Source organism: Zootoca vivipara, chromosome 16 (assembly GCF_965207765.1).
Source record: "Zootoca vivipara chromosome 16, rZooViv2.hap1.1, whole genome shotgun sequence".
Taxonomy (NCBI): Eukaryota; Metazoa; Chordata; class Lepidosauria; order Squamata; family Lacertidae; genus Zootoca; species Zootoca vivipara.
Window position 1 is genome coordinate 6,832,164 of NC_142599.1, and position 14,529 is coordinate 6,846,692.

At 45.8% G+C, this 14,529-nt stretch overlaps 1 protein-coding gene across 1 annotated transcript in view; it reads right to left on the minus strand.

The window, feature by feature from the left end:
• LOC118076152 (transmembrane protein 132D) overlaps positions 1 to 14,529 on the minus strand; it is a 444,754-nt gene that overhangs the window by 41,507 nt on the left and 388,718 nt on the right. Inside the window, exon 5 of the mRNA XM_088659749.1 lies at positions 8,240 to 8,383. Coding sequence (XP_088515875.1) covers positions 8,240 to 8,383 — 144 coding nt within the window. The remainder of the gene's footprint in view (positions 1 to 8,239; positions 8,384 to 14,529) is intronic.

A 14,529-nucleotide genomic window follows, 5' to 3' on the forward strand; every position in this document is an offset into this window, starting at 1 on the left:
TATTTACAGCTAAATATAGATGGAAGAAATCCAGCTTTTACAGCATGGTCACCCTAAGAGGGGTGCAGTGCAGCACTGGAGTGCAAGGCATCTCTCCCAGCCAGGGCCAGTGCTAGGGCTTTTGGCGCCCTAGGCAAAACACCTTTTGGCGCCCCCAGCACATGCGTCATGACGCATGCGTCACGCATCATGACACATTGCTAACGCCCCTGCGTCCCTTCCATAGGCGGGAGGAGCGCAAGCCAAAAGAAGAGCTCCGCGCCCTCCCGCCTATGGAGGGAGCGCTGTGAGCTCCTCAGCGGCAGCTGCAGCAGCGCCCATAGCTGAAGGCTTCAGCTACAGGCACTGCCGCCGCCACCGCTCACTCGTTGTAGCCGCTGAGGAGTTCACAGTGTCCCCTCCATAGGCGGGAGGGCACTGAGCTCTTCTTTTGGCTTGTGCTCCTCCCGCCTATGGAGGGCATGCCTATGGAGGGCCTTCGAGCCAGGCGGTGATGGCGTCTTTAGAGGCACCTCCGGGGCTGCCCGGGGAAGAAGAAGCGCTGCTTGCTGCTCTGGCCACACGGCTGACGGGGGGCGCCGAGGAGGATCAGGCAGATTGTGGCCCTCTTTCATGACCGGGCGGGGGCCGGCCGGGCTCCGTCACATGTGGGCATGTTGCCGGGCGTGTCTTCCTGTTTCGTCTCGGAGAAGGGGTGGCGCCCAGAGGCGGCCGCAGCTTCTGATTGGCTGCAGGAGTCAGCCTCCAGGAAGACGTGGGCAGCGGGCGCTGGGTGCTGGGCGGCGGGCCGCGGGCAGGCAGCGCCCCTCAATTCTGGCGCTCTAGGCAAGCTGCCTAGCCTGCCTTTATGGACGCACCGGCCCTGCTCCCAGCCTGCCTTCAGCCAGCCTCCCCAAGATGGATCTCTCTTTGTTCTCTCTCCCTCCTTCTGCCCAGCACACCTTGCTAAAGGCTCTCTTTTCCTGTCACCTCACACCCAGTTATCCTGGCAACCTTCCAAACCCCCAGTCTCTGTTCACACATCAGGGCAGGGAGCAAGGACAGTTCTTCTGTACTGCCAAAAGGCTCTCAATGGCCCTAGCTTGGCCAGGTCATTTTGCATATTTTGAAATTCCTCTGCAGCTTGTATCCTAAATAATCAAAATCCTTGGTAAAGGGACCCCTGACCATGAGGTCCAGTCGTGACCGACTCTGGGGTTGCATGCTCATCTCGCATTATTGGCCGAGGGAGCCGGCATATAGCTTCCAGGTCATGTGGCCAGCATGACAAAGCTGCTTCTGGCAAACCAGAGCAGCACATGGAAATGCCGTTTACCTTCCCGCTGTCTGTAGCGGTTCCTATTTATCTACTTGCACTTTGATGTGCTTTCGAACTGCTAGGTTGGCAGGAGCTGGGACCGAGCAACGGGAGCTCACCCCATCACAGGGATTCGAACCACTGACCTTCTGATCAGCAAGCCCTAGGCTCAGTGGTTTAACCCACAGCGCCACCTGGGTCAAAATCCTACCAGCTATTAATTCCTACCAGCTATTAATTCCTATGATTTAGGGGGGGTCCCACCACCCAAGCTATAACAATATCAATATAAATGAAATCAGAGAGCACAAACAAGCAGCATAATGTAAAATCCCAGCCCACGTAAAATACGCTATTAATACAACCATTTGCTAAACCTCCATTCTACCCAACCACTACAATCATTCACTAGCCCCCCCACCTTTTCTATTTGCCAACCACACACAGAGAAATGTAACAACCCACATAGAAAGGATCGTAGCCAAGCATTAAAATGATAAAAAACAAAAGTTTTGAAGGGGCAGGAGATCTGGGGAACCCCTTCCCAAGGACCCCCTGGCTACCCTCTAGCATTGCCCCTGCTCTGGATCCATCTCTTGCAGAGTAAACAGATTTGTGCCCCATCTTATTCTCTCTTCCATGAGAAAGGAGGCCACCGCTTTCCATGTGCTGCAGTGAGTGCAAAGAGAGCTCAGAACTGCCCCCTTCACCCTGGCTCTCACTAATTGGCTCTCACAGATGTGTCTAGCTTACTTAAGGAGCCTAAAACAACAGCAGCCATCACCACCAGAAAACCCCCAATTATTTAAGACGTCAGGAGACTATGCCCATTTGACAGGTTTGCAAAACAGGTCATTAGGACAGCTTCCCCCAGTTTTTAGAGCTACGCAAATGACCATTACCTGCCCAAGACATAGTCATAAACATTTCAGCTGAGCTGCTAATGAGATATGGAGCTGGTTTCGTTCTGTCCCTGTTTGCTATTGCTGCTCTCTGCTCCCTCTGTGCGCAGAAAGACTTTTTTTTTTTGCCAAAAATTAGCAAGGCACAAATCCCACATATTCATTGCAAGTTTAAACTCTCAACTGAAAGGTGTTTTGTTGAAGTTAGGGATGGAGGCAGAAATTCATGGGGCTTGCATTTTTCAGGCGAACTTAACTTCTGCACTTCTGAAACCAATCCACAAACTGAAATGGAGTGATTCTTTGAAATGAACACACCTCTAGGTGTAGCAGTGCAGTTCTCTCGCAACCGTGCCTAGGCTGTGCTCCTGGAGGGTGGGCCCTGACTGACTCCAGCTACAAAAGCTGAGGCTGCAGAAGAGACCGGAGACCATCTTGGCTGCGAATTCTGGAGGACCCGCTCCCTGCCTTGCAGGGCTTTTCCACCTGGCCTGGGAGGGCAGGGTTCAGACTGACTCCAGCTACGAAAGATGAGGTTGCTGAACAGACTCTTGGGCTGGAGTGCTGTTGCTGCTGTTGGGTTTTTTATATCATTATTTTAGATCTTGTGACTTATGCCTGAGTCCTGCATTGCAGGGCGTTGGACTAGATGACCCTTGGGTTCTTTCCAACTCTATGATTCTATGCGGAAATTGTTCCATTTTGTTGCATATTTTTAAAATGGTTTTTTAAAAAATAACTTTATTGAAAAAAATATTAAGAAAATACATCAGATCTTCAAAAATAAAATATAGAATACAAATCACAACAACAACAAGAAGAAAATCCTTATGATTCAAATATGGTTACATTCAAACTCAGCATAAATCTAAGATTATACAAAACCAAATGAAGTCTCAAAATATATTCCAATTTCAAAAACCATTGATACTTCCAACCCTTTCCATTATACCTGATTTTTCAGATTGATGTTTCTCACAGGCTTGATATTGTTAGATATTCTTCTTCTGTTTCCTCTCTTTTTTGTCTTTATTTATTTACCATTGCAAATATCGTTCTAAACCTGTCAATAGTGAATTGTTGGTACTGTACATTTTTAAATATTCTCTGAAAATAATCCACTCTTTTGATGTCTTCTGGATACCTGTTCCTCGCACCCACCCCGTCAATTTCGCTAGTTGTAAATATCCAATCATTAAAACCTGCCATTCAGTGATCGTTGGGAGTGTTTCCTCTTTCCATTTCCTTGCTACAAGAATTTTTTTAAATGTTTTAAATGTTTTAAGATGTTTTATTTATTGCTTATGACAATATTTATGTTGTAGCCATGTATTTTTTAAAAATGTTGTAAGCCCCCTGGAGCTGGGCCATCTTAAGCATATATGGTGCCCTGGCGCCGTGGTGCAAAGATCCCTCCGGCGCCCCGTTTCCCAGCGCGGCTGTCTGGCGGGCGCAGCGCGGCTGCCGCGGGCTCAGCAGCGTGCCGCCCCCTGGCAGCCCGGTGCCCTGGCGCCACCCACGCTTGCCGTAGGGCCGGCCCTGGCCTGGAGCATGGTTTGAATGGCAGCATACAAATTAAGTTATGTATGTATGTGTGTACATACACAGGCCACATACTAGATCAGGGCTAGCCAATGGGATGCCCTCCAGATGATGGTGAGTACAAGTACCATGAGTCCCAGCCAGCATAGCCAAAGGTTCAGCATGATAGGAATTGTAGTCACCAACATCTGGAGGAAATCACATTTGCTAGCCCTGTACAGTGGTGCCTCGCTTAACGAATGCCCTGCTTAACGAAATTTCCGCTTAACGAAAGGATTTTTCGAGCGGAGTTTGCCTCGCTAGATGAATGCATTTTACGAAAAATTCATCTAGCGAATCGCGGTTTCCCATAGGAATGCATTGAAATTCAATTAATGCGTTCCTATGGGGGGAAAAAAATCAATGCATTCCTATGGGATTCACTAGACGAATTTTTCGTTATAAGAAAAGACCTGTGGAACGAATTAAATTCGTCTAGCGAGGCACCACTGTACTAGATGATGACCTACATTTGCAAGGTCCGAGAAATAAAAGACAAATTCATCAGAAATGTAACCAAAGAACCCAAAAGAGCCCCCTTCTGTTTGCGTGTTTGTGTCCCCCCCTCCATTTCCCCCTTAAATATACATTAAGCAAATCCATTTTCCAAATCAGTGGCAGATTTATAAAGCCACCCGGATTAAGATACAGAGAAAGGCGTCTTTAATCAGATATTCCCAGCATGGTAGCTGGAAATGTAACTGTTTTACACACACACACACACACACACACACACACACACACACACACACACACACTGTATACATGAGAGAGTGCCAGTTTGTGTGCAAACGGGGCTGAGAACAAGCCAAAGGTTCAAGAGGAAGGTTGATACACACTTAGGACCGATTTAACAGGGAGGGGCAAGATCTCAACCAGGGCCGTCTTACTCATAGGCGCTAGGGGTGCGGTGCACCTGGGCGCCAGGCTGAGCGTCCGGGGCCTGAGAGTTGAGTCTGGGGAAGAGCCCGCCCATCGGTTGGAGTGCCGTGGCACGCTTTTCTGCTGCAGGTGGCTCTGCGCCGCGTGTTTGGGGGAGACCAAGCCAGCGAGATGCTGAGGCGGCTGGCCAGCTCCACCCTCCTGCGCGCCTAGGACTAGGCAACCTGGGGGAGGGGCGCCAGGCGGATCTTTGCACTCCGGCACCGCATATGCTTAATACAGCCCTGATCTCAATGGCACAGCACCTGATTTGCATGCAAAATGTCTCAGGCTGAGTCCCAAAGGATCACAGGGTAAGACCCTTCTCTGTCTTAGTCCTTGGAGAGCTGCCTGCTGTCAGTCACAGTAGACAACCTGGGGCTAGACGAATCATCAGTTTGACCTGGTATAAAGCAGTTCCATCTGTTCCCATGGCTACCACCACAACCAAACTGCTTCAGCTTGGCTGGCACCAAGCATAACATTCAGAAATTTCTTGTCCAATGCCTTTCAATCAAATTTATTGTATTTGGGTTCCAAAGAAGCTCAGGTGACCTATCATGGAGTTCTCTGAGACACCAAATTACCTGAGGTTTAAAGCAGCAGCAACAGCTGTTGTTGTTATTTCCCTGCCCTACACACTAAGGTCCCAAGATCAGTCGCAGCCGTTTAAAACACAAAATTAGAAACAGTTTAAAACAACTAAATATCATAAAAATAGGATGAGTCCTAAAAATATGCATCTCAGGTGTCAAAGGCCAAAAACTGTATAATGGAGGTGCCGGGCGCACCCCCATGGACAGTGAGTTCCATAACTGAGGAGCTGCCACAGAGAAGGCCCTCTCCTGGGCTGCCACCACCCTGACCTTCGGAGGGTGGCAGAACTACCAAGAGGGCCCCTTCTATTGATCTCAACCCCCAAGAGCAGGCATAGGCAAACTCGGACCTCCAGATGTTTTGGGACTACAACTCCCATCATCCCTGACCTCTGGTCCTGTTAGCTAGGGATGATGGGAGTTGTAGTCCCAAAACATCTGGAGGGCCGAGGTTGCCTATGCCTTCCCAAGAGGATCTGTAGGGGAGGAAGCAGTCCTTCACATTGAAGTCAACATGGTGCTCTACAGATGTTAAGAGCAGAAGAAGAGCCTTATTGGTGGATGAACCCTCACATTGTTCTTATGTTTTATTGTGTGTTATGGATTTTAACTGGGAAGCTATTCTTTATTTTAATATTTTAAAGTATAACAATAACAATAGCAATAATAGAATCTATTCTAATGTTTTAAAGTTGCTTTCGGACCTTTTGTAAAATAACATCAAACAGATATAAGCAATAATGATGATGATGATGATGATGATGATGATAATAATAATAATAATTTATTATTTATACCCCGCCCATCTGGCTGGGTTCCCCCAGCCACTCTGGGCGGCTTCCAACAAAATATTAAAATACAGGAATCCATCAGACATTAAAAGCTTCCTTAAACAGGGCTGCCTTGAGATCTGAGCTCCCTTAAACCATAGGACAATTGTGTCTACAGAAATATAGAATCTCAGAACTGCAGAGTTGGAAGGGACCCCGAGTGTTGACTGGTAGAATCCCCCTGCAATGCAGGAATCTCAACAAGATCATACATGACAGATGGCCACCCAACCTCTGCTTATAAATCTCCAATGAAGGGAAGCCCACAACCTCCAGAGGGAGACTGTTCCACTGTCAGACAGCTCTTAATGTCAGAAAGTTTTTCCTGATACTTAGTCAGAATTTCCTTTATTGTAACTATAATGGGCTTCTGCTGCTCTGATGCTAAACACTTTTACTGGGGAACAAGTGCTATTTTTGAAGCAGGGGAGAAAAGGGAGTGGGGGGGGAAGAGAGAGACATTTATGACAGGTAATGGAAGAGTGATGGACAGTTGGATAGTGGAAGGGAATGATGGGCTGAGAGACAGGGAGTGAGTGGAAAAGAGTGACTGCTGGGGATGGTGGATCAGAGAGGGAGATAACGTGTTGGGGTGAGCAACAGTGGAGAACCTTAGGCCCAGGAGCTAAATGTGGCCCCTCAGTCATACCTGCCAAGTTGCTGTCGGAGAAATAAGGGACCGGGCGGAAGTAGCAGACCGGAAGTAGCGCTGCCACCATTTTGGAACTGGGCGGAGCATGCTCAGAAGTGACTTCTGATGCTGCTTTGCCCAGTTCCAAAATGGCCGCCACGCCAGAAGTCGCACTGCAGCCATTTTGGAACTGGGCAGAGCAGCATCAAAAGTCGCTTCTGAGCATGCTCCGCCCAGTTCCAAAATGGCTGCCGCACCAAAATAAACCGGGGGAAAACAAAAAAAATCCGTTTTTTTCAGCTAGGAACAGCTGGGAAAATTGGGATTTCCCAGGGAATACGGGAGACTTGGCAGCTATGCCCCTCAGAGCTCTCCTCAGGTGACACCCCAGCCAAACACACTTACTGGCCCTGCTTTATACCCCCCTTGAGTGTTTTTGCATGGTTGGAATCTGTCCTTACACACATTTATTAGTTGCCTGAATGGAGGACAGAGAGAGATTCACCTGAGAATGCAGTGTCATAGCATGCCAAGGCAGGGGATTATGCACTCAACCTCCTTGCAAGCGTTGCACAGGAGGCAACAGGCACACTTTGCTGTGCCCCTGTGATAGCCACTCCTCAAAGGAGGTCACCTGCCGTCATTTAATTCAGTCCACTAACGATACATAATTGATCACACACACACACACACACACACACACACACACACACACAAATTGGATTGTGTTCTGCATTGAAATAAATGGGGAGAAATAAGGTAATGACAATAAAACGTAAGTAATTTCCATAACTAAAATTATGCTAGGCAGCCCAGAGCACTTGTTCTTCAGATGCCCCCTCTATGAAGAAGCTCGAAGAGAGATCCTGGATCCCATACTGGTGAGGTTAGCAAGCCTCCCGGAAAAGCAGTTATACAACCTGCTTTTGCTAGGCAAAGACCTGAAGATAACCAGGGCGGTCGCCAGATTCTGTGCCCAAATATGCAGACACAGACTTTCTCCCGAGTCTGTCTGAATTTCCCCAAAATATGGTACCCCGAGCGAGCTAGGCTCAGCTTTCTGCAGCTTCTATTTTAAGGGTTAAACTTTTAGCATAGTTATATAATTAACAATATTCTTTAAATGTTGTTCAAAGCGTCTTATATACGTTACGCTCCCGGAAACTGTTCTTTCAAAGGGATCCATTTTATTTTTATTTCTATTTTACTTTTAAGAGCTGGTCCTCGGCCGTAAATTTAATAAATAAATAAACTAAAATTATGCAAGTTACCGGTACGCAATTTTGCCACAGAGGACATTGTGAGAAATAACATGGTTTGTTTCTGGCAGAAGACAAACTGCTGCAAAACAGAAGCAGCGCTGCATTTGACAGGGTGGAATGGCAAAGGATGCCTTCTTAAATCCCTAGGGAAAGAAGCAGTCTTTTTGCGCTAGAAAAGTGTGTTGGATTCATTTGCAAAGCCATAATGTAAAGCCCTACCTTAATCACATCTTCATCGGAGGACCTGCACTCCACAGATTCTAGAAGGTCAGTGACGGTCCCATCATCCTCCACTGAGACCACCTTGACAGGTACAGCAACAGTCTTCCCAGTGAGAATGGCAGTGTTCAAGATCTCTGCTTCCTAAAAGACAAGGCACACCATTTTCAGCTGGCTGGAGGAAGGCTCACAACAGTTCCAAATTATTATGCACAGATTCATTTCAGACATTAGTAATTTAGGTCCATTAATTTCGATGTCTCTACTCTTGAATAGGAGTAACATTGAATAACAGCCAGAATAAATTTTCTCAGGAAAAAAAAAATCCTTCTGGGAAATGTCATCTGTAAAGGCACCACCTAAAATGAATGTCTGACTTTGTTATCATAAGGACTAGCATCTTTTCTTTGCCTTACAAGGCAACTATGCATTCCGATTAGTGCTAGAGACAGCTGGAAACTATCCATGCATTTGTATGTTCAAAGGGAATATAGCCATGCTTTCTTTCGGTGCAACCTGCCCAATAATTTCTTTTGCATTTAGCAATATCCACTCTAATTTAGGCTAAACACATTTAACTGAGAATAAGTCGTATTAAACACAGTGAAGTTTTTATTGGAGCATGTGCAGAGTGCCCATCCTAATGCCAGTGGACGGTGCCAAAAGACCACAGTTGGAGGCAGCATGCTTCTGAATACCAGTTGGCAGAAACTGCAGGAGGGGAGATTGTTGTTGAGCTCAAGTTTTGCTTGTGGGTATCTGATTGGCCAGTTTGAGAACTGAGAGTGCAGGACTAGATGGGCCATTGCCCAATCCATCACGCTCTTCCTATGTTGTTTTCTTCTTGGAGTTCTCTCTCTCTCTAATGAACCAATCTGGTCACCAGCATTTTTCTTAAGACGTCCAAAACAATGGCTGAACTGTACTTGGCACATTCAGCACCGCTTAGCTCAGCCTATTTGGATAGCCTCTGAATCACACAATGAAAGCTAAATGAACCCCTCTGCGTTGCACCCTAGTGTAACCCCAAAGTAGTTTCATTGTCTCCACTGAAGTTACTACTGATTTGCACCCTGGGTTAAAAAGAGAGAAATGTCTTTCTTATTCAGAATTCCAAGGCATTTAAAATCAAGGCCCACATGTAGAACAAGCAAATCTTGATTTCATATGGTTCCTATGATTGAAGGTTTGCAACCCGTTTTACCCCCGGAGTGGCAATTTCTCATGTAAATAGTTTACACTGCAGGGTTTGAAACATGATATGATTTTACTTGTGGAAGAGAACCTTGAGGGCTTGAGAATTAAGTCAGTCAGAAGTTGACTTTTCCTACTTTCTCGCCTAGTGGGGGGAATAAGCTCCAGTCTCTTTAATCTAATATGAGACAGATAAAAAAGCGGGGGGGGGGGAGATCTTTGAACATCTTAAAGGAACAGAGTTCCTTTGTACTAGTTCAAAAGAAAGAGGATAAAGACTCGGAGGCTTCAGACAGGTATGAACCAACGGGTGCATTCTCCAAGCTTGTTTCTCTCAAAGATCCTGAACCTCTTCCATCAGATGTACTGAGTTCAGTCCAACTGACCTCTGAATAAATGTGCAAAGTTCAGCTGCGTTATGAAAGCCCCATCGACACTGCACGATGGTGATCGTGAGCTGGCATTGCTCCTTCTGCTCCTACTCTGCCTTAACACCCCAGTTTGTAAAATGAGGATAACAGTAACTTTACAGAAGGATTAGAAAACTCATGGATATTAAGGATTTTGAGCCCTCTAAAAGGGCTCTGTGGATTCTAAGTCCATCCGTGGGTGAACCTTGTGACCTGTTTATACACCTTGGAAAGAATATAGCTAAAAATGCCAAGCATATAGGAGCAATTGCAACAACAGACTTGTGAAGCTAACAACGTTCTTCAAACCTTGGAGGGAGCCATTGACATGATACTAAAATGAAGAAAGTCTGGAGTATTGAGATGACGCTCAGGATAACATAATTCTCCCAAAAGAAAAGTGAACAGAAGGTGGTTTGGGTTCTTCTGGTGAGCAACTTATTAATGAATCAAATTTCATCCATCCATTTATCCGAAGATTTGTCTACAAGCTTAACCTTCCATATCATACCATGTCCTTTTTACTAAGAAGTCACAGTAGTCATTACAGCTAGGGATTCCACATACAGAAGCTGACGGGACTGGCAGCTGAAGTAGAACTTTACAGTTGTAGGGATAGGCGAATCTATCCGTTTTGGACCGTTTTGGTTTCTAACACACACACACCCAATTTTCAGTTCATTTCTACAGGAATGTGTGATTGCTATTATTACAGTGGAACTTTGGGTTGCGGACGTAATCTGTGATGGAGGCACGACTGCAACCCGCAACGTTCGCATCCTGAAGTGCCACGTCTGTGCAAGCACTGGCGCAATTTGGCGCTTCTGCGCATGCGCAAGTGGCAAAACCCGGAAGTAACCCATTCCAGTACTTCCTGGTTTCCCGCAGTCTGCAACTCAAAAACACGTAACCTGAAGCGGCTGTAACATGAGGTATGACTGTATTATTATTATTATTATTATTATTATTATTATTATTATTGAAATCCTCCTGAAAATACCAATATTTCAGCATGGATTTATCCTAGCAGACACTTTTTTTTTTTGCTATGCAGCTTTGACCAACATCCACGTCCTTTTTGGTAAGCACTCCTCCCCACACATAATGCATTATTGTATGCTGTTTTCACTAGTAGATGCATTTATATGCACACTTTCCTTTAATAAATGCACTTTTGCACACATTGTTTGGTTGTAGAAATGCGTCCCAAATTATGGAGAAGCATGAATTCTGAAGGGTAGCTTTGTTTCATTTTGCATATTGGTCCAAGAAGTGCAAAGCTGGCATTTAAATGCCAACAAAATTGAATTCCTCCCCAATCCTGAAATAAAGCTCAGTGCTTTAGTGACTGTTGAACTCGAAAATATGAAGCGTGACTTCCTAACAACCAGGGGGTTTAGTATTGTTCCTCCTGGATTGGTCTAGCATCTAGTTTGCAATAGTGTCTTGCAGAATACTTTTTGTCGTCACAGCAGCAAGCACTTTTTAAATAAATAAATAAGTAAAATGCATTTTTTTAATGATTTTTTCCTGCAGGCACAATTGTGGGGCACTATTATTATTATTATTATTATTATTATTATTATTATTATTATGCTAATTAGCATTAATAATAATAATAATAATAATAATCAGCATCATCAGCATCACAGTGGGGGGGGGACAGATAGGAACCATCAATAATTTTTAAAACATCCTTTCATTTTCATTTTTTTTAAGATGCATGGGGGGGAGTGAAAGCTACATACACACACCTGCCAAGTTGCTGTCAGAGAAATAAGGGACCGGGCCGGAAATAGCAGACCGGAAGTAGCGCTGCCGCCATTTTGGAACTGGGCGGAGCATGCTCAGAGGTGACTTTTGATGCTGCTTTGCCCAGTTCCAAAATGGCCACCACACCAGAAGTGGCACTGCAGCCATTTTGGAACTGGGCAGAGCAGCATCAAAAGTCGCTTCTGAGCATGCTCCGCCCAGTTCCAAAATGGCCACCGCACCAGAATAATCTAGGGAAAAATATAAAAACCCATTTTTTCAGCTAGGAACAGCTGGAAAAACGGGGATTTCCCGGGGGAAACGGGAGACTTGGCAGCTATGCATACACCCCCCCACACACACTATGTGTATGGGTTTGACCAGGCATGACCAAACTTTGGCCCTCCAGATGTTTTGGACTACAATTCCCATCTTCCCTGACCACTGGTCCTGTTAGCTAGGGATGATGGGAGTTGTAGGCCAAAACATCTGGAGGGCCGCAGTTTGGGGATGCCTGGGTTAGACAATCACACTCCCCATTCAAAGACACAGGTGCCCAGAACACCTGACTAAGCAGTAACTTCTTCATTGGGGTCAGTTCTCTCAGTTGTCCCTTGCAAACTTTTTATGTGGGTGCTTGCCCCCACCCCCATTCTTAAAGCTCTCTCCCATTCCCATACAGATTTGCTTTGGGGAGGCATGAGCGGTGGAATTTCCATGTAACTCTCCATCCCGGGGGGGGGGGCGCTTCCTGGAAGCCGCAGTTCCCAGGGAGCAATATGGCATATGGAGTGATTACGTGCATTTGCCAACAATATGAACACGGTGGGCGGGTGGGGCCAACTCTAAAGCTTAATGAGAAAGTTCATAATAATTGAGTCAGTTCAGAACTGAGCTCAGGGAATATTGTTGATCACCAATGAAAAACACAAGCACTCTGCAAACAGCTTTGCATTAATGATTTCAAAGAACAAGGGTTCACTGGCCCTCAGAGTTTTTGCCTGGCTGGAATGTGTCATCGAACTCTTTCTTTCTTGGGTGTAGGGAGCTGTGTGTTGAAACTAGCTTACCCTCCAACATGTGCAGGTCAAAAACCCGGATACGTGTTTTCCATGATGCATTCCCGGGCGAGTCACATGACCTGTACGTGATCCCGGCCACGAAAAAGGGCTTTTTTCCCAGGGCGAGACCACAGTGTGAGATTGTGGAAGATCGCAGTGCCTCCCGTGCTCCTGTGTGACGAAACAGGCTGCCCCAGTTTTCCCGGGACAGTTGAGGGGTATGAACTATGTAGCATATGGTATGAAGGTAAAATTTACATTCATTGCTCCACCCACTTTTGCCCCTGGCCCAAAGGGGTGATCTGAAAATATCTGTGGCCCTCAGAAGGTTTGCCAGAATGGAATGTGGCCCTTAGGCTGAAAAAGGTTCCCCACCCCTGTTTCAAAACATAAAGACAGTTCCAAACTGAGAGAATTATCAGCTGTTGTGCTCGCCAACAGAAAACAGAGGCTTTAGGTAAGCACCTGCAGATTAATGATATTGTTGTTGTTGTTGTTGTTTAGTCGTTTAGTCGTGTCCGACTCTTCGTGACCCCATGGACCATAGCACGCCAGGCACTCCTGTCTTGCACTGCCTCCCGCAGTTTGGTCAAACTCATGTTCGTAGCTTCGAGAACACTGTCCAACCATCTTGTCCTCTGTCGTCCCCTTCTCCTAGTGCCCTCAATCTTTCCCAACATCAGGGTCTTTTCCAAGGATTCTTCTCTTCTCATGAGGTGGCCAAAGTATTGGAGCCTCAGCTTCACGATCTGTCCTTCCAGGGAGCACTCAGGGCTGATTTCCTTCAGAATGTATAGGTTTTAACTTCTTGCAGTCCATGGGTTGTTGATATTTCTTCCGGCAATCTTAATTCCGGCTTGGGATTCATCTAGTCCAGCCTTTCGCATGATGAATTCTGCATATAAGTTAAATAAGCAGGGAGACAATATACAACCTTGTCGTACTCCTTTCCCAATTTTGAACCAATCAGTTGTTCCATATCCAGTTCTAACTGTAGCTTCTTGTGCCACATAGAGATTTCTCAGGAGACAGATGAGGTGATCAGGCACTCCCATTTCTTTAAGAACTTGCCATAGTTTGCTGTGGTCGACACAGCCAAAGGCTTTTGCATAGTCAATGAAGCAGAAGTAGACGTTTTTCTGGAACTCTCTAGCTTTCTCCATAATCCAGCGCATGTTTGCTATTTGGTCTCTGGTTCCTCTGCCCTTTCGAAATCCAGCTTGCACTTCTGGGAGTTCTCGGTCCACATACTGCCTAAGCCTGCCTTGTAGAATTTTAAGCATAACCTTGCTAGCGTGTGAAATGAGCGCAATTGTGCGGTAGTTGGAGCATTCTTTGGCACTCCCCTTCTTTGGAATTGGGATGTAGACTGATCTTCTCCAATCCTCTGGCCATTGCTGAGTTTTCCAAACTTGCTGGCATATTGGGTGTAGCACCTTAACAGCATCATCTTTTAAAATTTTAAATAGTTCAGCTGGAATATCATCACTTCCACTGGCCTTGTTATTAGCAATGCTTTCTAAGGCCCATTTGACTTCACTCTCCAAGATGTCTGGCTCAAGGTCAGCAACCACACTACCTGGGGTGTATGAGACCTCCATATCTTTCTGGTATAATTCCTCTGTGTATTCTTGCCACCTCTTCTTGATGTCTTCTGCTTCTGTTAGGTCCTTACCACTTTTGTCCTTGATTATGGTAATCTTTGTACGAAATGTTCCTTTCATATCTCCAATTTTCTTGAACAGATCTCTGGTTTTCCCCATTCTATTGTTTTCCTCTATTTCTTTGCATTGCTCATTTAAGAAGACCCTCTTGTCTCTCCTTGCTGTTTTTTGGAAATCTGCATTCAGTTTCCTGTATCTTTCCCTATCTC